The sequence below is a fragment of the Eurypyga helias genome, unplaced genomic scaffold (genome assembly GCF_000690775.1).
Source record: "Eurypyga helias isolate BGI_N326 unplaced genomic scaffold, ASM69077v1 scaffold11750, whole genome shotgun sequence".
NCBI lineage: Eukaryota > Metazoa > Chordata > Aves > Eurypygiformes > Eurypygidae > Eurypyga > Eurypyga helias.
In genome coordinates this window covers 23,361-44,931 of record NW_010227688.1, presented here as the reverse complement: position 1 = coordinate 44,931, position 21,571 = coordinate 23,361, and the positions used below count along the sequence as shown (strand labels likewise).

Sequence of the window (21,571 nt, the reverse complement as noted above, 5' to 3'; positions counted from 1 at the left end):
GAAGAAGAGTACCTGGAAAGCTAGCATAAACATGCAGAGTAGAACAGTAATTTGTCAGAAATGCAGTCAGATTTGTACTGTTGGGCACCTGTCAACCTGCGGATCCGGTGCTCGTGGTAGCGGAACTTGATCTCGTTATAACAGGTTTTACTGGTAAGTTTTACACAAAGTATGAACCTGTGTGACTGGTCCTCAGGGGCTGGAGAAGCGCTGGCAGACCCTGCGTGCCGGTGTGTCTGAGTTATGGTGGGCATCTTACAGAAATACAGGCATTTTTGTTATGTGGAAGCTAAGTCAGAGTTGGTGTGTTGGCTCTGGGACCAGAAACCTCATTTCCTTTGGAAAAAAGTAGTTTCTCAATGACTTTTTGTGTGATTTCTGACAGGGATTCAGAGTTGGAATGAGTGGGTTCATCTGAAGCACAGACGTGCATCTTGTCCGTTCCTGACCTGTGGCACATCTCGTTCTGGAGCAGATCGTGGGGCCAGCATCTGTAGAGATAGTTGACTTTTACGGCTGGTGTGCGTTACGCCTGATAAATGTTGGGAGTTCAGGGACTTTGTGTAACGCCACTAAAAGTTACGGGGGTTATCTTGCTACTATGCTGATTCTAATTGTTATAAACCAGAGGTTTATCTTCCGGGAAGGGGATCCCACAGGTAAACCAGTGTCCCGGTGGTTTCAGATGAGTGAGGGAGAGCAGGATGACGGGTTGCCGCTGTCACACCGTTGCACTGGCACTGCGGCATCACCGAGCATCACAGGGGCATGTGTGGGTTGGGAGCATGAGAAGAGACGTGCTGGAGTAGACCTTGTTTTGAGCAGTGAACATCAATCCTGGTGTTGTCTCAGGGACTGGAAGCCATGAGCAGTTTGGGCATGGTTCATAAGCCCTCGTGCACGTGGTTTTGTTAACCGTTTTTTGTTGGTGGTGTTTTTTTTGTTGTTGTTGTTTTTGGGTTTTTTTAAACTTTAATCCCAGTTTTACCAGTAAGGAATCTATCTACTTCATATGCACTGCGACTGCTCCAAGGTGCAGAACAAAAGCAGGGGCAAGTGGGAGAGATTTCCTTTAAAAACACACTTGGACCTAAACAGTGGCGTGAATGCGTTGTACTCTGCCACCCTTCCTGTAAATCCACAGAATGTTTTGAGGAAGACTTGGAGTTTTTATAAGGGCCAGAAGAAAGGGCTCGGGGATCTTGTTACATTTTCAGAATGGATTTGGGACAATCAGGTGCAAACATCTTAAGATATTTTTAGTAGGACCTTTGCAAATTAGGGTAGAAATTGATAGGAAGTAATGTGTCATTTCTACATATATTTGGCTCATTTGTGTGTCTTTTGGGTTATTTAAATGCTTTATGTAAAATAAAGAGCAATATTAATATTTATTAAGTGCCCAAAGTAAGTAGTCAGTTGCACATGGAAATGGTGGATTTGGGGGAAACAAACCAGCATTAATGAGGCAGATCTGTTAGAATGTGGGGTATGTGTGTACATGCATTGGTGCATACATAAAGATACGTGAATTTTTTTCTCCTCTAATTTTCTTCTTTTCAGGCTTTCCTCCTCTATTCGTATTTCCTGTCCATTTAATGATGCCACTTTTAAGAAATCTTCCGTGTCACCACCCGAATAAGCCCTGGGGCCGTGTTGGGGCATTAGGGAAAATGGAGTTCATGTGGTTCATAGGTTAGCGGGTTTATTGTCTTTCCCATTACTGTTTTTCTTTGGCCGACATCCTTGGCAAGTTGTAACTTCAGCGTGAAGTGAGGGGGTGACCGCGCATGTCCAGCACTGAGAGCACCACGGTCGGTGGGTCCCCTCTCCATCCTACCTCTGCTTCTTCCCGCCAGCATCCCCTTGCTGCCACTCCCTCCGGTCACTCCCGCTGCTTACTTCCCAGGATGCTACGAGCGTGAAGGAGGGAGACCACACAGTTCCTAGGGCTGGAAAGAGCAGCAGCTTCCCTGTCACATGCCATGGGGTTCAGGCAGCTCTGAGTTGCCTCCTCAGCTGTCAGCAAAGTCTGCTCCTGAGGCTGGAGGTGGCCATGCTGCCAAGCCCGTTGCTGGGCACTGGCTGGCTTTGCCCCTCGTTTTGAGGGTTGGCAGCATAAACCCGGCAACCAGAATCAGATTTGTTAAAGGGGAATAATGATTGTATCCTCTCCTATCTCTGCTTGTGCTGTGTTTTCTTTTTAACGTGATAGTTTGCTTTTGGGACGTGAAGGAAGGTGGTCTGGAGTTGCTTGTTCTTCCCGCGATTCCACAGTTCCCTGGGCTGTGCTGGTGGCTGCCTCCGGCGCGCTGGGCCAGGGGTGAATACGGAGACGCGTTCTCAGAAAATTGAATTAAGCATCAAAAAAATGGATAAAGCAGTATCTTGGTGAAAACCTGGAACCTTTTTGCACGCTTTCCGGTTTCCTGTCCTCGTCAGGCAAGCTGCGTTTTTATTGAGCCAGTGCTGGGCTGCCACCTCGTGATGGCCGGGCAGGGCAGCCTCTGCCAGTCCTTCCCACCAAAGCTCTTCCAACCAGCCTCGCCAGAGGATGCTCGTTTGGCTTGGGCAGCGTGACAGACACTTCTGACAGACAAGCAAAACCTTAGCTTTTGTCCTTAATCTATCCAGCTGCGTAACAGGTGGGTTTGTGTGCCACCTCCACGGTTCTGCTATGAGTGGGGAGCCCTCTTTATATTAATAATGCAGGTCTTCCCTGCGTAGCAAATAGCGCTTTCATCTGGTTTCTGCATTTTGATCTGTCTTTTTGGATGATGCAGCAAGATCTTTAAAATCAGTAACAGACCCATGAAAAAAATACTACCGTTTGTGTGTGTATGTAATGTGAAAAGGCTTCTTTATGAGTCTTCTTGCATGGAATTACCTTTTTTTCTGAAGGAGAATGTTGTGCCTCTTCCTACAGAACTTCTCTGTGACAAGCAGTCTTAATTAAAGATGATTTGCGCCAGGTATGGCAACAAAACATAGCTGAACACAGTCAGTGTTTGGTCCTGCACATGGTAGAGTTGGTTGCTAATGCATGAAACGGCTAAAAATGTCATTCATTTCACACACTGCCCTCAAAGTATGTTGTAATTTGGCAGGTATACCTTGTGCGTCAGGCGTCACTGGGGGCTGGGGATGGTTGGTGTCAGTGCACCTCTCTCTACAAGTTGTGTTGCGCTAGCTAGGTGTTACTGGACTGATGGAATTATGGTTTTCCTTTAGAAATTCCTTTAAGTAGCTCTGCAGTTTTATTTATTTCCTTAGGAAACTAAAACCGTCTTCCCCCCTTCGACAGTGCAGTGTACCCAAGCTGTTCTCTAAGCAGGAGATCTGGGTTTCTGTGGACGTGTCCAGCATCATGTACAGCCCCGTCTCCTCGGTGGGATAACCCCGGCTCTCCCCCTTGAGTCCTGCTGGCCCCAGCTGGGTCTGAGCTCTCTCTGCACAGCTCTTGGGCTGTGTCATCTTTCCCGTGTCCTCTCCAAACGGAGCAGGCAGTGTGCGCTGCTCTCCCTCCTACCCCCGGCTATTAGCTGGGTGGGTGGCCGTGGCTGGGGCACGTTTGGGAGTATCCACGGCAGTGGGCTCATTGACTCGTCAGGGTTCATACGTGGTTTTGGGCAAACACACTCCTTTTGATGTCTGAGTTCGTCCTGTCGCCTCTCCTCTTCTTGAGGAGACATTATGGGACTTTCAGGAAAATCACGTCTTACTAAATATTTACTGTTAATAAAATCAAAGGAAAATTGTGTATATATTCATCAATATTTTTAAAGCATTGATTGAAAGCCTAGGGAAATGTTACTAAAATTGGCCTGTTTAAAGTTTGGCTCTTAATTTCAAGAATTCCTTTTGCAGAGCGTAAGTGTATGGCTGAGATGCTTTTTAATTTCTCATGGAAAGAGCTGGGCTTTCTTTGAACAGATACAGTGTGGTAGCCCATATTGCACCTTTTTACTAGAGCTGGAGTATCTGAAAATTTAAGTAGCTTCAACAGTAAAAGTGAGAACTTGCCTGAATACCATCGTGAAACCAAGTTCTTGATCTTTGTTAGCCAGGCAGAGACAAATCAGTTTGAAAAACATTCCATAGCATTAATGTCAAATTGATTAAACTCACTTGATTATTTTCTCTAAAACCTGTGAAATGAGGCCTTTTTACTGCCAGTATTAAGCGACATGGTTCCCCAGTCCATACCGATTTGCATCATTTGAGAATCCGGCCCTTCAATATTTAATTTACTGACCTTTATGTTGTGGTGAGACAAATGACTTTTTAATGACTACAGTAAATGCATTTGCATTATAAAATAAAACCATTGTCTGTGCTGCCAGGGAGCTACGTGCTCTGTAAATATAGCATTTGTTGAGAAATGCGTATTAGGTACTAAAAATATTTAATTGACCTACTTTTTTATTTTCAGGGTTGTGTCCTTTGTTGTGACCTCATGGTTTAACTGGGAATAAAGATGAGTATAAGCAGTGATGAGGTTAACTTCCTGGTATATAGATACTTGCAAGAGTCAGGTGAGTTTTTACAATTCTGGTTGTTAAACAATGCATAATTTATTTAGTATTCATCTGCAACTGGCTTTAGCAAACGCAGGCTCATTTAATTATTTTGCCAGTAGGCATGTGCTTCTGTCTGAACTGTTTCTTGGTGTTTCTTCTCAACAAGAGAATGAGTTCCTGCCAAGTTACCTTCTGTAACTTAATCAGATTTAGTCATCTGGAGTTTTCAGATGGCAGTCAACCAACTAAGGACTCACTTGATTGCTAGAAACGCATTTTCCTGGAGATCACTCTTATCTGCAGGGTGAGGATGACACTTTGCACCGTTTTCTTTGGGGCTACTTGAAGAACTAAAAAGGATAACCACCAAAACACTGTTTTTTCTGTTCTGTCTTGGAGTGATGGTGCTCCTGCGAGCTGGTCTTCGTCGCCGAATTCCTTGACTGAACATGACTGTAGGAGGGCGGATGTGGCTGTGTTTCAAAGGAATAAGTGGCAGCTGTGACCGTATGACTCGTGTGATTTGATTCTAAATACAGATGAACAGATTTTTTTACAGGAATGATTCTTCAGGCCTCTTGAAAATGCATTTGAACGTCTGTCTACTGCTAATGTCCACTGCTCAAGGACTTCTCAAACTGAAACAAAGAAGCACCAGGAGCGGTGGTGAACGATGGGGTTTTTCAGTCTCTGCTTGTCAGAAGAAAGCCGAAACTCATTGTTCAGCCTGAATTTACTGCAAGCTATTATACATTCTTATTCCAGTTGCAGATTGCTTTTGTCACAGAAGCCAAACTTTAAAAATTGCTTCACCTTCATCTGAAAGTTTGCAGGCAGCTTCACAGTTACCTGGCAGAAGAAGGAAAAAAAACCCCACTAGTTCACTGTCAAAGAATATATATATTCTTTTTTTAAGTTAATTTGCTGAAACAACTATTTTTCTCTAGGTTAAATACGCCTTTTCAGGGCGATGAAATAAATAGCAAACAACTGCCATTGCTGCACCGTAACATGCTTGCCCCTACTTGATCAGTGCACAGTAGTGCTGTAGTCCTGACGGCCCAAACACGACAGCACTGTACCACACTGTGGTTCTGTTCTGCCCACAGACCCATTTCACTTTCAGGGGTAACGAATCAGTGAGTAAAAATAACAAGTGAGTCTTGGAGACATACTTTATTGAATGCAATATATGGCACTTAGTTACATGTAGTTTTGGAATATATAAATACTATTGCTTATTGCATATTTTATATTTTTACTCATGCACAAATGTTTTGCCAACGATACCATAATTAATAATTGCTGTGTTTATATATAAACATTTAAACTAGAAATGTGTGAGGGAAACAACAGAGGTGTTTTGAGGAGGTGTTTTGGTTCGTAAGCACGCTAAACTTTTTCTAACTTGCTTAGGTTTGTAAACGGAAGACCCTGCAGTAGTATGGCAGTAGCATAGTCTATCTGTAAATCAATTCTGATCTTTTTGCCTTGTCTTTAGGGTTTTCCCATTCAGCATTTACCTTTGGTATAGAGAGCCATATCAGCCAGTCTAATATAAACGGTGCTCTGGTGCCCCCAGCTGCTTTGATTTCCATCATCCAGAAAGGTCTGCAGTATGTAGAGGCAGAAGTCAGCATTAATGAGGTAAGGAGGCTTTGCCCACCGGAGCATTATGTCCTTGCTTGCAGAAAGTTTCAATGTTAGTATTTTTTCTTAACTTTCTTGTATCCTATTTATCTACTTTTACTTCAGATTCCTTACTGCTGGTGTTCACCATGACTCCAGTGGTGGAACCAGAATGGAGTGACATAACTGGGTAGGGGTTCTGCCCCGTGCAGCCACACAACACCAGGCATGGTGTTCTGGCTCATTGCTTAAAGGTCCGTTGTCTGTAGAGTTTTTACCCTAATATAATGTTGTAGTAGATCCAGACAAGTGCAATAAGATAATCATTGAGAAGTAACCTCTTGGTTTTTGTTTTCCTAGACTTGCACAAGGGAGGTGGCAGAGCACTAAGTGGCTCTCATTTGGGTCATGTGTCGTTATAATGAAGTAATCATAGTATTTTTTAGGTTGGAAAAGACCTGTAAGATCAAGTCCAGCCATTGCCCTAACACTGCTCTGAGTGCAGTGAGGCAAGGTTTCCAAATAGAGAGAGGGTTTCCATTTGTGGCAGGAAGGATGAAGGCATATGCCAGTTTGCTTTTCACCTCTGCTGGCTAATTCATCTTGAGCAGGATCTATTAAATTTGATGTTCAAATGGTTATTCCAGCAGTACGGAAAGCTATGTATCTTCCTGCCTGATGCTGCAGATACCCTCCATTTCCATTCTCATTTATGCCTGGAAGGTTAGCAGCCTTTGTGTATGTCAGTCACATTAGAGAAGGGAACGATTTTTTTCACTAAATCTCTCCTTCCAGTTTCCCTTATGTCTTCTGTTTATGTGTAGTTTTCACAGTCCCAGCAAAGCAAGTCTTTTCCCTGAGGAAGCCTCAGAAAAATAAAGCAAGCGATTGGAATAGAAGAAGGAGACCCTATATTTATCACAAGGAATCCTTCTAGCTCCTAAAAATAGTTCCTTACAAAGCCCTAACATATGTATACGGGTATTTTTAACTGGGTCTTGTCCATTTCAGGATAAAATTCTTCCTTGCTGTTTGAAAGCATGCCAGCACTGTTTAAAAAAAGGAAGAAAACTAGTCAACTCTCCAGATAATGTTTATGGAAAGTATTAGTCTAATAAGATAGAATAACTTCACAAGCCAGTGACCTGACTTGCAATGTTTGCAGCTCCTCAAACAAACCATTAGATTTTGTTGCAGCCGCTCATGTTTGAAATCATATTCATAGATACCTTACAGTATTTTTTGCTTTAGCAGATGATTTAGCAAACTGGAAGCATAAAAGTGTTGATTCCAGCAGCTCTGCCAGAGGCCTGCAGTGGCTTTCTTTTGGCGGCGTATTTATGGTAGCCGCTTAACTTTAGACTAAAATTCCAATCCTAACCACAACAGTGATGAGATATCGCTTCCAGCAACGTTTGTAAACTGTGTTATTATATTAAATCAAATTTTGTGCTTTAGTTTTCCTTGGAATTTTTGCCCATGATGTTAATTTGTACTCGTCTTTTTTTGTTTTCTCCATCTGCTGTAATTTAGGATGGTACCTTGTTCGATGGTAGGCCGATAGAGTCTCTCTCACTGATAGATGCAGTAATGCCTGATGTGGTACAGACAAGACAACAGGCCTACAGAGACAAACTTGCACAACAGCAGGCAGCAGCCGCCGCAGCTGCAGCCGCGACTAACCAACAGGGATCGGCGAAAAATGGAGAAAATACTGCAAACGGAGAAGAGAATGGAGCACATACTATAGCAAGTAAGTTGAGACAGAAATAACCTGTGTTCACGTCATTTCCTCATCATTCATCCTCGTCGGAGCTCATAGTAGGAGCTAGCAGACAGTGAGGTAAATGTACGGAGGTACTAGTAACCCTTCAGGCGCAGAGAACACCTTCATCCTAGGTGATCCTTTAACAGATGGTGTCTCGCCTTTGTCCCCAGTTGGATGTTTGGGATTGCAGGAGGAGATGCAGCTTCTGAATTAATTCACTCACAATATTCCGCTGACCAGTCTCTCTTCGAGTACTGCCCCTGTCTCATCTGACGCTTTTTCACAGGACCCTCTGAGAGGTCTCGCATAAAAAGCAAAAAACAATGCTTGGAGACAATTCTTGAAATATTGCGTCTCCTCAGCTTTGGGCCCTGTACAAGGAATAAGGAGAGGAATCTGCTAACCCGGTTAAAACTGAGCACTGGTTGTGCAGCTCCGCAGACTGCTGTCGGCAGGTTCTGCTAACCCGGTGAATCGGAGCGCTGGAAGCAGTTCCCTGTAGGACAGACCTCCTTGCCACGCTGAGGTTGCCGAGACAAATCCTGTGCCGTTTGTCTCCTTTTATCACTAGCAGTTTTCATGATTTGCTACTCAGAATTACGCGGCGCAGCTGCCTGCAGGTTTGGGTTATTCCCTGGTTCCATCTCGGTTGTGATTGGTGAAACAAAGCGAGTTTTGCCATCACTGGTCAAAGGAACATACTGACAGTCGGGCTTAGTATAGACAAGTTTAGGTCAGGCATTAAAATGTGATCTTGAAAATCTTGTCCTGGAAGTCTGAATTACACATTTGAGGGCAGGAGATGCAGCTCTTGCTGTAAAAGCACCTGAAGAAAAGACATTTTTGAGAGAATAGTCGTATCAAGCCATGTACAATTTCCACATTTTACAGCAGGATTTTACTAGGGTTTTTTTCATTCTTACATATGAAAAATAGCCTGTAAATATAATCTTTGGCTTCAACAATTCAGCTCTCCACTTTGATGCTTTCATTTAAAAATCTCAAAAGAGTATTTACTGGTTAACTGTGAGCTGGACAGAGGAAGTGTAAAACTCGGGTTCAGCCTCCGTTAAAAGTGATAGACCAGCAACCCCTACTGGCTGGTACGCCGAATGGTACGGGCGCTCATTCTCTCTAATAGGGTGCTCTTTCTTAAAAATACGCGTGTTCTGATAGCCTTTTCTGTTTTCTCACACGTACAAACAGCGAGAGAAACCCCCAGTGTTAAATTAAGCAATAGATGTGAAGCTGTTTGCTTAACCGCAGCGTATAAATAGGGAACAGGTGAACTGTTCAGCAGTTTTCGTAGTCTGCATTTACACTCAGTGTGAATTTATTTGTAACAATAGAGAATGATTGATGGTAGCTGCCAAGAAAACTGTGTTGTCAGTTGAGTTACCCCCAGCATATTTTACAGAACAATATGGGTTCAGCATCACTTCACGCAGAAAGCCACGTACTGCCACAATTCCACGGTCATTCCCGATGCAGTTTAAGAAGCTCCGTTATCAGTTTGCCGTATCACCAAATGTTATTATATTAATTAAAGCCATTTTGTAAATGAAGTGTCTGAGATGTAGATTTAAAACCCTGTTTGATTGCAGTCGGTGAAGAGAGATTTTTGAAAATGAATGTGTCTCAAACCTTTTTTTGAAGCACGAGACAGACTAGTAACAGATTGCACTAGGCAGTATCCTGCTTGAAGAAATGTGAGTACTTTTAACACCAGCATTTATTTTTTAACATACAAAAAAATATTAACTTTTGGCCTCAGCGCTGAAGTTCTAAAATTGAATCCCTTGGGATGCTGAGGTTTAGAAGGGCTAAGGGCTTTCTCACATGTTTTGAAATTCCCCATCTCTTTACAGTACTTCATAAATTGGAACTGGAAAAACAAAGGGACATTACAGCTTTGTCAGTTTTTGATCCAAGTAAATTGTGAATTAATTGTGATGCTCATTCCAGAGGAGTATGAACCATAGCGTAGTTACAGTGTGTTGTCCCAAAATATTAAAATCCACCTCTCTCTACTGTTGTTTCCCATAATGCAGATAATCACACAGATATGATGGAAGTAGACGGAGATGTCGAAATCCCTCCCAACAAGGCAGTGGTGCTGCGTGGCCATGAATCCGAAGTGTTCATCTGTGCCTGGAACCCCGTCAGTGACCTTTTGGCCTCAGGGTACGTGCACTGACCACGTGTGTAGGTGGTGCCAGCGCTCATCGGCATGCTTCTGCGTGCTGAGGGTAACAGGTTAATACCTGCCCCAACGCCCTCTACGTCAGGTGCCACAAGGTTTGGTGTTTTGAAAGGAATGGGTTTTTAAATGGAATGGACTGGGAGGAGGAGTTACACTCTCATTAACTGTTTTTGTAGATCTGGAGATTCGACAGCACGGATATGGAACCTCAGCGAAAACAGCACGAGCGGCTCTACGCAGCTGGTACTTCGACACTGTATACGAGAAGGAGGGCAGGATGTACCCAGCAACAAAGATGTGACATCGCTGGATTGGAACGTAAGTAGAAATAGCAGTGCTGGAAATACTCTGAGAAACGCCACCAGTGATTTAGCACAGTCAGATTTTAAATGGCAGCAACTGTGCATCCTCTGCCGCGGCCCCCGAAATACTTGTACTGTTGCACTGGCATGTCTTGTGTGCGCTTTGGGAACTTCTTTTTATTAAGCTGTAGTCGGTGGAATAAATATCGTCGATCTTAGGCAGGTGTGTTCTGCCTGAAATTTGCTTTCTGCTCTTTAGCTTTGAGTCACACAGTAAAGATAACCACAATAACCTTTTTGCTGGCAGAGTGAAGGTACACTTCTAGCAACTGGGTCTTACGATGGCTTTGCAAGGATATGGACTAAAGACGGTAAGTGAAAAGCTTTTAATTCCCAGTATATTTTCCTGTATTGTGGCTCACAGCATAGTTTTTTATTTTTTTTTAATGTATTCGTATCAATATAAATTTTCAGGTAATCTTGCCAGCACCTTAGGGCAACATAAAGGTCCTATATTTGCGTTAAAATGGAACAAGAAAGGAAACTTCATTTTAAGTGCAGGAGTGGACAAGGTGAGATAATCTTTGGTAAAATTAAAATTCTTTCCTTCACCGTTATAATCGAATTGTAGCATGATGGCAAAGCTATAGAAAGTAAGTGAATTAGACCAGAGGCGTGGGATGTGAATGTGTACTTACAAAGAGCTTGTTCTGCTAGCTGTGTGTCCTTATGTTTTACAGTAGTTTATTGAGGTATTTTAATTTATTGTGTTTCAGTTGTCCCTGGATCTGTTCCCAATTAGGTTAGTGTAAGTTGGAAAGTAAGAGCATTGGATGCAGGAAATTAATATTTGTAAAACCAAATCATGTAACATTTAGTAAAGCACTTTATGCAAATCCTCAGAAAAAAGATCATCCTGGAGGAATGATCAGAGGTTCAATCTGATTTGGTTATCAGTCAAGGCTGAGAATGGTTAAAAGGGTAGAGCTGGAACATAAGAAAAATCAATACATCTGACTGGAGAGGTGCCAGTAGTGTAACGCCATGAAGCTCATTGTTTAAGTTCATGTCTCTAAACAAACTTAAACACTCACGAGGTCTTTAATTTCAAAGCTGCTGTTAGTGTGAGAGATTTTGTGAGTGGTAGGAAGGGCACGCAGTGATGAAGAACAGACTTCAGACGAATTCAAAGAGTTGATTAGGCTATTCAGAGAGTAGGAAGAGTTTAGTTTTTCCTCCGTAACTGATGCAGGGTGCAGAAGTAAACAGAGGCTTTCTCTTAGTGAGACTGGCAAGCTGTAAGCTCAGTAAGACCACAGGCCCACAACACTTAAAACTGGCAGTGTGACGTAGTAGATTTTCTCCTTTATTATTTTTTTCCTGCACGCATTTAACCTGGTTTGCTTCAGTGCCAGCTTTATAAATGCTTGTGCTGCCCCAGAGGAAGGAAAAGTAAATGTCTCCAAGCTTGGAAAGGATGGATTTCGGCTTTTGGCAGCTGTGGTGGCTTACGCCAGTATTTAAATCGCTGTGGAGGTACAGCTTTAATTCGTAGAAAAATATTCTGGGGGAGATAGAAGCCGCATTTCCATCAATAAAACTCCCTGGATGAAGCAGCTGAGTTTCTGCTTTGAAAAATATTCTGCATTAGCAGAAAGGTGGACCCAACCTTATGCCTCTTTTCTATAAATCCTTTGTGTGGTCAGTTCATGCTTCCACTGAATTTAGTGTCAACATTTTCATTGATCGTTGAGGTAGGTCAGCAATATTGACATATAATACAGTGATTGTAAAATACTGATTTTGTCATGTAATATTTCTTTCATCAGAAGTATTGGCAGAGAACAACTCAGAACAAAATTACACCCTTAAATCAAATCTCTCAGATTCTTAAGGATGAGACTAATTGTTTATATAAAGTTCTCCTTAGGGACAAATGAGTATTTGAAATTTCAATTTGAGTGTACAAGTATTTGAAATTAAAATAGGTTTGTCGAGTGGATTACAAGAATATAAATAGGACTAGAGAGATAAGTCTATTTAATTTTTTTGTTTATTAAAAAGAAAGCCCACCACCCTCTTCTTCACTCCAGACCCCAAAACGTTGGGATTAAACACCTCTGTAATATTGCAACGTATTAAGGTTTTCCACTGTTGAATGTATCCACTACCATTTCCTTTAGTGCTGGGTAAAACGCTAGAAATACATAATTGGGAGCAGGTTTGGGCAGTGGGGAGTAGGCTGGGCAGTCTGATACATGGGAATGGTGGCATTTGTGGGGAAACTAGGGATTTGGACAAGTTTGTTTATTGTTTATTTATCTGTTTAATACAGACCACAATTATTTGGGATGCCCACACTGGCGAAGCCAAGCAGCAGTTTCCTTTTCATTCTGGTAAGTCTTGATTTTGATCATTCAGGATTGTCATCTGAAAAGAGGGGAAAAAAAGTGTTATTTATTAAAATGAAGAAAGAAATCTGAAGTTTATGGTGCTTATTTACAGCATTTTAAAGGCTTACAGGCAGTCTTTGGATACTGACACCCATATTAGGAGTGTGTTAGGAGTTCTGAGAATGTGAACAGAGATGGAATTGTTCTGATTTTATGACTTTATAACTCACAATTTTATCACAGTTCTGTGAAGGCCGTGAGATAATCCAAATGTTACCGATCTTACCGTAGCGCAGTGGCAGACAAATGGAGTGGGTGGGCCGCAAAGGATTTGTGTTTATCAGCGAAGGACTGCGTTTGTCATCTTCCTGCTACAGTAATCGGCTCCGTGTCCCATTGTCCTGCGCTGCCTGCTGTGCTGTCCCCAATTTGTTTGGCCACAAGCCAGCTGAGAGGCCAGCTGGGATGAGAGTGCAGCCTCTCAGGAGGTCAGACAAATTGCTCTGTGGGCCACATGCTGTGCGAGCCTGCCAGGATCAGCTGGAAAATAGAATAGAGAGGATGACAAACATGTCATTGAAGGGCCTTTAGGAAATGTGTCTTGTTTCCACTTCTTACTCCGCTCGCACTACGTTTTCAGTGGCATGACAACAATCCGAAACATCCATTCTTGATTTACTCCAACCCATTCTGTGTGCTATCTGCCATAAATGTCTTGGCTTGATCAAATGGAATATGTCGCCCGTGATTAAGCTTCAGGTTCCCACACCTTTATGATGCCGGAATTAAGAACGGGAATAAATGATTACCTTTCCCTGGCTGCCATCTATCAGCACCGGCATGGACCGGTAGTGGAGATGAGCTCATGCATGACTGTGTGTTACGTTGTGGGAACCAGTTCCTCCTGCTGACTCCTGAGATTTATTTATAGATGGCTTAACTACGGCTTGTTGTCCTGCTGCACTGTTTCATTTCAGATACGTTCCATGTTTTAATGACTTCTATTACATTTTGTTTCATTTCTTTGTGTCAGACTAGTTTTGGCTGCATTTCTCACTGTTTGCAGTGTTTGATTATCTGTAGAACTGCTGTAAAATTAATGGTTGCTTCCTGTTGGCATTCGTTCTAAGGTGGTGCATGCTAAATTTGCAAATCAGACTCCTGCAGAATACACACCGTAGTTTTAAATATCTTTCTTTTTCTTGTAGCACCAGCATTAGATGTTGATTGGCAGAGTAACAACACCTTTGCCTCTTGCAGTACAGACATGTGTATTCACGTCTGTAAACTAGGACAAGATAGGCCCATCAAAACCTTCCAGGGTCACACAGTAAGTACTGGAAAACTGGGGGTTGCTGGACAACGTTGTTGTTGATGAGAGACCGGGGGCCCGGTGTGCTTGCCGGTGGAGTGTGTAGTGGTTGGTCGTTGGCAGTAGACAGGCAGGTGGCTGTATGGTGCGGGTAGCTGAACGGCTCTTACTCCCATGTCCGGCTGTTTTCACCAGCGCCAGGGTGGCACAGCCAAAGGGAGCGCTAGAAGAAGAAACCTGGTAACTTTAAGACTTTGCTGTGCGCAGCCTACATTGTGTAAGAGCACGTGTGGGAAAATGTGAGGAACAGGTAGCAAAAAGGTGTTGTGACTGAAGGCAAAGGAACGTCAGTTAAAATACTGACAACTACAGAGATACTCCCGACTGCTGTCCCACCCTATCTTTCCTGAACTCTCATTTGTAATGAAGACCCCAACTTGCTCTCTCTCTTCAATTTTAGAATGAAGTAAACGCGATCAAATGGGATCCAACTGGTAATCTTCTGGCATCCTGCTCTGATGATATGACTCTGAAGGTAACGGGAGTTCGGGTTCCGGCTGTTCTGTTTGCAGGACTCTGGAATGCACACCGCTCGCCTTGGCAATCCAGCTTGCCGTGTCGGCGGATATTTGTTCTTCTTTAATATAACAAGATTAGGCAATCCTAGCAAATCCTTGTTAATCAGAGCCAAGCTTTGGTCCAGAGAACTTGTTACAGGCTGCCACCCTGAGACTTGGGGCATGATTTATTAGGTGCTTTTAGCTGTTTACAGAATCAGGTCATTAATCATTAAGCTGTCACTCTTGATGGTTGCTTTCGGTTAAAGGGAAGAGTTGGAATGCACATCGTGTAACACATACAAGAATGGGTGACCAGCTCCTTTCCTGGTTTTCTTATGTTTTCCCCTTCTTTCTAGTTAAAAACTTTGGCATATTGTTTCTGAAGAGACTGTGTGTGCTCCTCGGTTTTTCCAGTTCATCAGGAGTCGTTCTGCAGTTTTCAGTTGCACCGACGCTTTTCCTCCCAATAATCCATAGCAACATGTTTTCTCATAGAACTGGGGCAAAGTGGTGCGTGCAGAGGATACTGTAACTTACACACACGACTTCAGGACGCAGTAGAGATCTGTGCAGAAATACCACCGGTTAGATGTGCTGGAAGGAAGGAGGTGGTTCATGCCGGACAGGCCTTTGCCACTTCCATGTCACGGATGCTTTTCCATGATTCCCATACTGCTTTATGTTTAGTAGGTGTTTAGCACTGTGTTTAGTCATTTCAGGATATGGGTTTTTCTGTTAACAGCGCTGTCCTACGAGTAGCCCTTGGACAGCTATTTCCATCTAGCTCACCATTGTTTTACCGGGGACAGGGAACGCCTGAAGGCAAGCCAGATACCCCTCCTTTGCTGGCCCACAGTCCAGCACTTCCAATGGAAATCCCTTTACCTAAATGTAAGCATTTAAGCATTAAGCCTACAGCTGAAAGCTAGATGCCTATACATCTTCAGTCAAGAGTGTCTACTACCACTGAAGAGCAAATCGTCCTTCCCTAAGTGTCAAAGTCAAGTGTGATGAGTAAACCACCGACAGCATCTGTTGTTCCCCACTGGCAGTGGATGGAGTCAAAACAGCCAGCTCAAGCTGGATACTCAATACCTAGACAGCCGAAACTCAGGTGAGATGAGTTCCAGTCTAGGGATGGAGCTGTTGCTGCTGCATCTCAGTGAGCAGAGAGGTGACATCTGAGAACCACCTGTGGGGTCAGGGATTCAGGCAATTAACTACTCTTGCTGGTTTGAATTCAGCCCAGGAAAGAATGTCATCGTTGTATTCAGGACTAGCTGGAAGACCAATTGCTTGTAGATAAGTCTACGCATCACTCATCACTTGTGGTACTGCTTACTTTTCAATGGCAGGTGGAATGCATGTCAGGTTTTGAAGCACGTGGAAGATGCCTGGGAATTGATTGATCTGTTTTCTCTCGTGATGCCACCTGGATATTCTCTAGGCCAGCTAGTGTGGACTCTTTTCATCTATACTCGTTTTGGAATGAAAAGCTAGATTTTGATCCCATCAATTTAAACTGGGAATACAATTTTAATTCTCTCTGCACTTGAGAATCAATTTCCCCTTCAGTGAGGCACCAGTTATGAAAAGCATCATTCGATGAGGCGTACACCTGAATTGCATCTTGAATACAGTGGAGCTTAAACATGCTTCTGTTAGCTCACCGCGCGTCAGAAAATGCTAAAAGCACTCCTGCACCAGGTGTCATTAAAAAAAGCATTGGGATGTTTAACTACTGTATCAAGTCTCACGTTTAGGAAAAGGTACAAAAGCCTTCCAAGCCCCTTCTGCATCCAGTGCAGACTCTTCATGGAATAAAGCTGCTTTTTTTGTGGAGGGTTATCATGCAGGAGTCGGGGTCCTGAAGAACTCCCCCTTTGTGTGAAGTGCTGAACAACCACCTGGCGGTGCAAATCCTAATGAGCCAGGGAAATGCCGGAGTGTTTTTTGCAGTGTGTGTCTGTGGCTTTGTATGAAAACAGAAAATTTCCCTACTACCCCTTTATTTCACTCTATCTGTGTAGCAAGAAGTTCATGTAAAAATAGGACCGTGATGTTTTGTCGACTCAGACATGAACACGTACATGCTGCTCTTCTCATTTTAGCATCTGTTGTCATCCCTGCACTTTACAAGGGGCTTGTAGTTAGCACGTGCAGGTGGGTTTCTACAGACAGTCCCCTTATTGCTCATTAAGCCCATCAGTTACTTGGAAGAATGCAGGGTACTGGAATAATACTTGTCATAATTAGAAACTCAGTTGTTACAGCAAATGTTTTGAGTGGCCTAAAAGGTCAGGCTGCAGGTGATGAAGGAAGATGTACAGTGTATTTTGGTATGATATTGTGCTAAATGTCTTTGTGTTTTCTCCTGGTTTTGTTGTAGATCTGGAGTATGAAACAAGACAGTTGTGTCCATGATTTACAAGCACACAACAAAGAAATTTATACCATCAAATGGAGTCCTACAGGACCAGGAACAAATAACCCCAATGCCAATCTTATGTTAGCAAGGTAATCCTTCATCCTGGGTTTCAGTGCCTGTTAAGCATCAGTTTTACTTCACCCTTTCTGTATGTACGGTCACCGAATGTTTTGATGCGTCTGTAAGATACTTTATCTTAATTGTGTTTATATTAGAAACAACAACATGTCAAGTTGAGGTGTAATTGATCTGTGTTTTTTCCCTTCACAGTGCGTCCTTCGATTCTACTGTTAGGTTATGGGATGTAGACAGAGGAATTTGTATTCATACTCTGACAAAACATCAAGAACCTGTGTACAGTGTAGCTTTCAGTCCTGATGGCAGGTACCTGGCCAGCGGCTCCTTTGATAAGTGTGTACACATCTGGAATACACAGGTATAGCTCTTCTGTCCGTTCAGAAGTTTGTGTTTCGGTCTTTTCCATCTGCGCCCTTCCAGCCTTTGTTGCTCCGTCATGTTTCGGCCACAGGGAGCTTTACCCTTGCTAACACGCTGATTTGCTTTCTCTTTGAGGAAGTAATAATTATCTTTACTTAGCCAAACAAAGAAAACCCACAAAACCCAAACTTAAAACACCCACCAACAAAACAAAACAAACAACCAAAAAAAGAAACAACAACAAAACATTCAACAAAATATCTCCAATAACATTTTGCATCCAAAAAGTGTCTTTGTTAACTTTAAACTCCTGATAAAATAGGTTTGCTGTGAAAAACCGATGACTGGATATAGACACACAAATCTGGTATCTGTTTCTCTGGAAAACAAGAGAATGCAATGTGAGAGAAGATGATGATGACAAAATCACAGAATGGTTTGGGTTGGAAGGGACCTTAAAGACCATCCAGTTCCAACCCCCCTGCCATGGGCAGGGACACCTTCCACTAGAACAGGTTGCTCAAAGCCTCATCCAGCCTGGCCTTGAACACTTCCAGGGATGGGGCATCCACAGCTTCTCTGGGCAACCTGTTTCAGCCTCACCACCCTCTCCGGGAAGAATTTCTTCCTGAGGTCCAATCTAAATCTCCCCGCTTTCAATTTAAACCCGTTACCCCTTGTCCTGTCACTACAGGCCCTTGCAAAAAGTCCCCCCCAGCTTCCTTGTAGCCCCTTCAGGTACTAGAAGGTGCTATAAGGTCTCCCTGGAGCCTTCTCTTCTCCAGGCTGAACAAGCCCAACTCTCCCAGCCTGTCCCCATAGCAGAGGGGCTCCAGCCCTCGGAGCATCTGTGTGGCCTCCTCTGGACTCGCTCCCAGTGGTCTATATCCTTCTGATGTTGAGGGCTCCACAGCTGGACGCAGCACTCCAGGTGGGGTCTCACAAGAGCAGAGCAGAGGGGGAGAATCCCCTCCCTCAAAAAAATGTTTCTACAGAACTTTATAGGAAAGGGCACTATGACTTGTTTTGCATTTCTGGGCTGGCCATAAATGAAAGTCTGTAGACCTTGTTGTTAGGCAAGATGTGATCTCTGGCTGCTGGGAATCGGATATTAATTTTTGAAAAGCTCATTTCAGTAATTGGAAGTAGTCGTGACCATCCCCAGCTTTGCCTGTCAAAGACGAGGTCACGACGCGATAGCTGTGTTCGTGTCCCCTAGCACAGTGCTGCCGTTGTCCACGTATCTCCTGGGGCGTTTCCTCTGAGAATTTCAGCTTTTAAAAGCAGTGGGGAAGTTTTAGGTGTTGTACAAATTTTACTTGTTCGCTTGGATTTTGTTATATTAATTACATGTTTTGTCCCTTTTTAGACAGGTGCCCTAGTTCACAGTTATCGGGGAACAGGAGGGATTTTTGAGGTTTGCTGGAATGCAGCAGGAGACAAAGTTGGAGCAAGTGCTTCAGATGGTTCAGTAAGTGCAGCCAGACTTGTCTGACATTCTAACGATAAGCGTCTTCTGGAAATCTGACAACTGAGGCAAAATTTCCTCCTGTAGCTGAAGTTCAATGCAGCCAGCTCACACGTAGCTTTTAGCATGTGAGCGTGCTGTGACGTTGGAACGAGTATGTCTTTATCCCGGCCTAATACGTCGCTGAGACCCTCCGAAAGCTCAGAAGGTGAAGATGCCTCTAATTTAAAATTCCTGCAATGCAGCAGGAGACAAAGTTGGAGCAAGTGCTTCAGATGGTTCAGTAAGTGCAGCCAGACTTGTCTGACATTCTAACGATAAGTGTCTTCTGGAAATCTGACAACTGAGGCAAAATTTCCTCCTGTAGCTGAAGTTCAATGCAGCCAGCTCACACGTAGCTTTTAGCATGTGAGCGTGCTGTGACGTTGGAACGAGTATGTCTTTATCCCGGCCTAATGCATCACCGTTGAGACCCTCCGAAAGCTCAGAAGGTGAAGATGCCTCTAATTTAAATTTCCTGCCCCTACCGGGGCTGATGGTGGAAATGTGTTCATTGTGGCTGGTCTTTTCATTGGAGTCCAGAAACAGGTTCGTGTTTGCCTCCTCCCCCCTTGCGAGGGGCAGCGTTCAGGGTAGGCGATACCACTGGAACGCCTGGTAGGAGCGAAGGAGCTTCTGCCTTGCGCTCGGCAGAAAGAGCAGCAAAACCAAGTCCGCGTTTCGGAATGCTCATCGTTAAAAAGCTGCTGGAAATGGTGGGAGGGCTGTGTGAACACCAGTCTGCTTCTCTGCTTAGAAGGAGCAGACAGTAAAACCAAACTCCAGGCGACTGTATCCTCTGTTGTCTCCCAGCAGCGGGCTGCAGCATCGTTGCCTGACGTAGTCCCGCAGAGCGCTCCCCAAAATACCCGCCTGCAGCTCTCCGTGGCAAGTACAGCAGGAGGTTTTCACTTCCCTCTCTGTTGACATGGTTGTGAAAGAAGGGAGAAGAGAGCCTAAGGAAAAGCAGAATTAGAATAAAAGAGGGGTGATGCAGGGATTGTACTTTGAAGTGCTGTAGCGTGAAGCAGCAAACGTCAGCAAAAAGCCACCCCGGTAGCTTTCGGCATCCCAGGCAGTACCTTAACGGGGTGCCACAGCGTTCTGTCCTGCGTGCTCCCTGCTGGGAAGTGAGCAGTCCTCCTTGAAGCTCAGAAAATGGGAAGTTCTGAATTTTAAGCAGGCTAAATTCTAGAGCGTTAATTTTGATTGGTCTCCCCTATCATTTTACTCTTACAGGTCTAGACAGCATAAAGGGAACAAAAGCATATCCTGATTAGAAATTAATTATCATTCCACCCTAGGTGACCCTTTTCTATACATGCTGTGTAACCTTTCCAGCCTTACAGTTAATTTGACCCAAGAGGCTGATGGTACTCGGTTTTCATTTAATTTTTGGACTTGCAAAAATGTTGGGTTTATATTTGGTTTATATTATGTATATATTTGGTTTATGTGTGTATTTGGTTTATATTGTTGGCTAGCAAAAGCCTTCCTCGTCCCCTGGGTTTTAAATATCCTTACAGCTGACAATAGCGTCACACATAGAACCCACAGCTGGACTGTTTGATGGCTAAAAGCGTAGCGTTTACACGGGTGTGTTTTACCAGCAGATTGCTGTATCGGCCAGAACTGGGGCTTCAACTGGTGGTTGACGTTCTGATAGGAATTCATTTCCCGGCAGCGCCCTTAGCGGGTCCAGCGGGGTGCTCCTACCCCCCCGGCCACAGCCTGTTGTTGGGGGGTGCGAGATGAGGTTGGCTGTTCCCGAGGCATTTCCCGCAGAGCTGCGTAAGGGGGCAATATCGTGCGGTTTCTGTACACCTATCTCTCTTTTTTTTTCTTACAGGTTTGCGTATTAGACCTACGGAAATAGCGCTACTAGTTGGAAGCCATGGACCGACTATGAATGTGTACATAGCCAAAATGACTGTCCCTGACCCATGTACTGCTATAGTCCCGATTGAACCATGGCCAGTCCACTACAGCCAAACGTAAAGAAATATATACATATACTGTATATACAAAAAGAGGGGAAAGAAAAAAGAAAAAAAAAAAAAAAAAGATTTACACCCTGAAGAGGATGACAGAGTTTTGTCACAGCTTGTGAATCCTGTTCACCAAGTGCTGGAATCTGCTGTGCCCCAAAATAACATTGAAAGGTTTGGGATGTGAAAAACAGAACAGAGCGAGCGAGAGAGAGAAATATGCCGTGTACAAGAGCAGACCCACACACCCCCCAAACGGAGAAGATACTGATGGCAGCCTTCATTACCCCTTCCCCCCTTGCAGTCCGCCACGCCGATGGGTTGTGGGGGGGTTTTGTTTTCCTTCTCGGTAGTTGAGCAGTTTGTGTGTACAGAGAACATGGACTTACAGAAATCTGCAGCAGTAGTTTTCAATTTGCTTTTAAACATTGGGTTTTCTGTTTTGTTTTGGTTAAGTTTACGGATGCATGAAGTAAGGGAGTGAATTAGTTTCTCATTTATGTTTTTTTCACCTTGGGAAAAA

The 21,571-nt window shown here is 43.7% G+C and overlaps 1 protein-coding gene across 1 annotated transcript; it reads left to right on the top strand.

Moving 5' to 3' along the window:
* The first annotated feature begins 4,431 nt into the window (after positions 1-4,431).
* LOC104503795 (F-box-like/WD repeat-containing protein TBL1XR1) lies at positions 4,432-21,084 on the top strand. The gene is made up of 14 exons (XM_010157146.1): positions 4,432-4,535; positions 6,022-6,167; positions 7,683-7,902; positions 9,969-10,101; positions 10,297-10,438; positions 10,730-10,793; positions 10,897-10,994; positions 12,758-12,818; positions 14,024-14,145; positions 14,588-14,662; positions 17,077-17,204; positions 17,386-17,551; positions 18,923-19,024; positions 20,910-21,084. Exons 1-14 carry the CDS (start codon positions 4,478-4,480, stop codon positions 20,934-20,936), a joined length of 1,542 nt encoding a protein of 513 aa, XP_010155448.1. The 5' UTR covers positions 4,432-4,477; the 3' UTR covers positions 20,937-21,084.
* The last annotated feature ends 487 nt before the right edge of the window (positions 21,085-21,571 follow it).

Coding starts and splice junctions, on each gene's coding strand:
- LOC104503795 (XM_010157146.1), top strand. CDS start 4,478: ATGAGTATAAGCAGTGATGAGGTTAACTTCCTGGTATATAGATACTTG. Junction 12,819..14,023: donor GCAGTTTCCTTTTCATTCTG/GTAAGTCTTGAT, acceptor TTTTTCTTGTAG/CACCAGCATTAGATGTTGAT. Junction 17,205..17,385: donor GCCAATCTTATGTTAGCAAG/GTAATCCTTCAT, acceptor TTCCCTTCACAG/TGCGTCCTTCGATTCTACTG.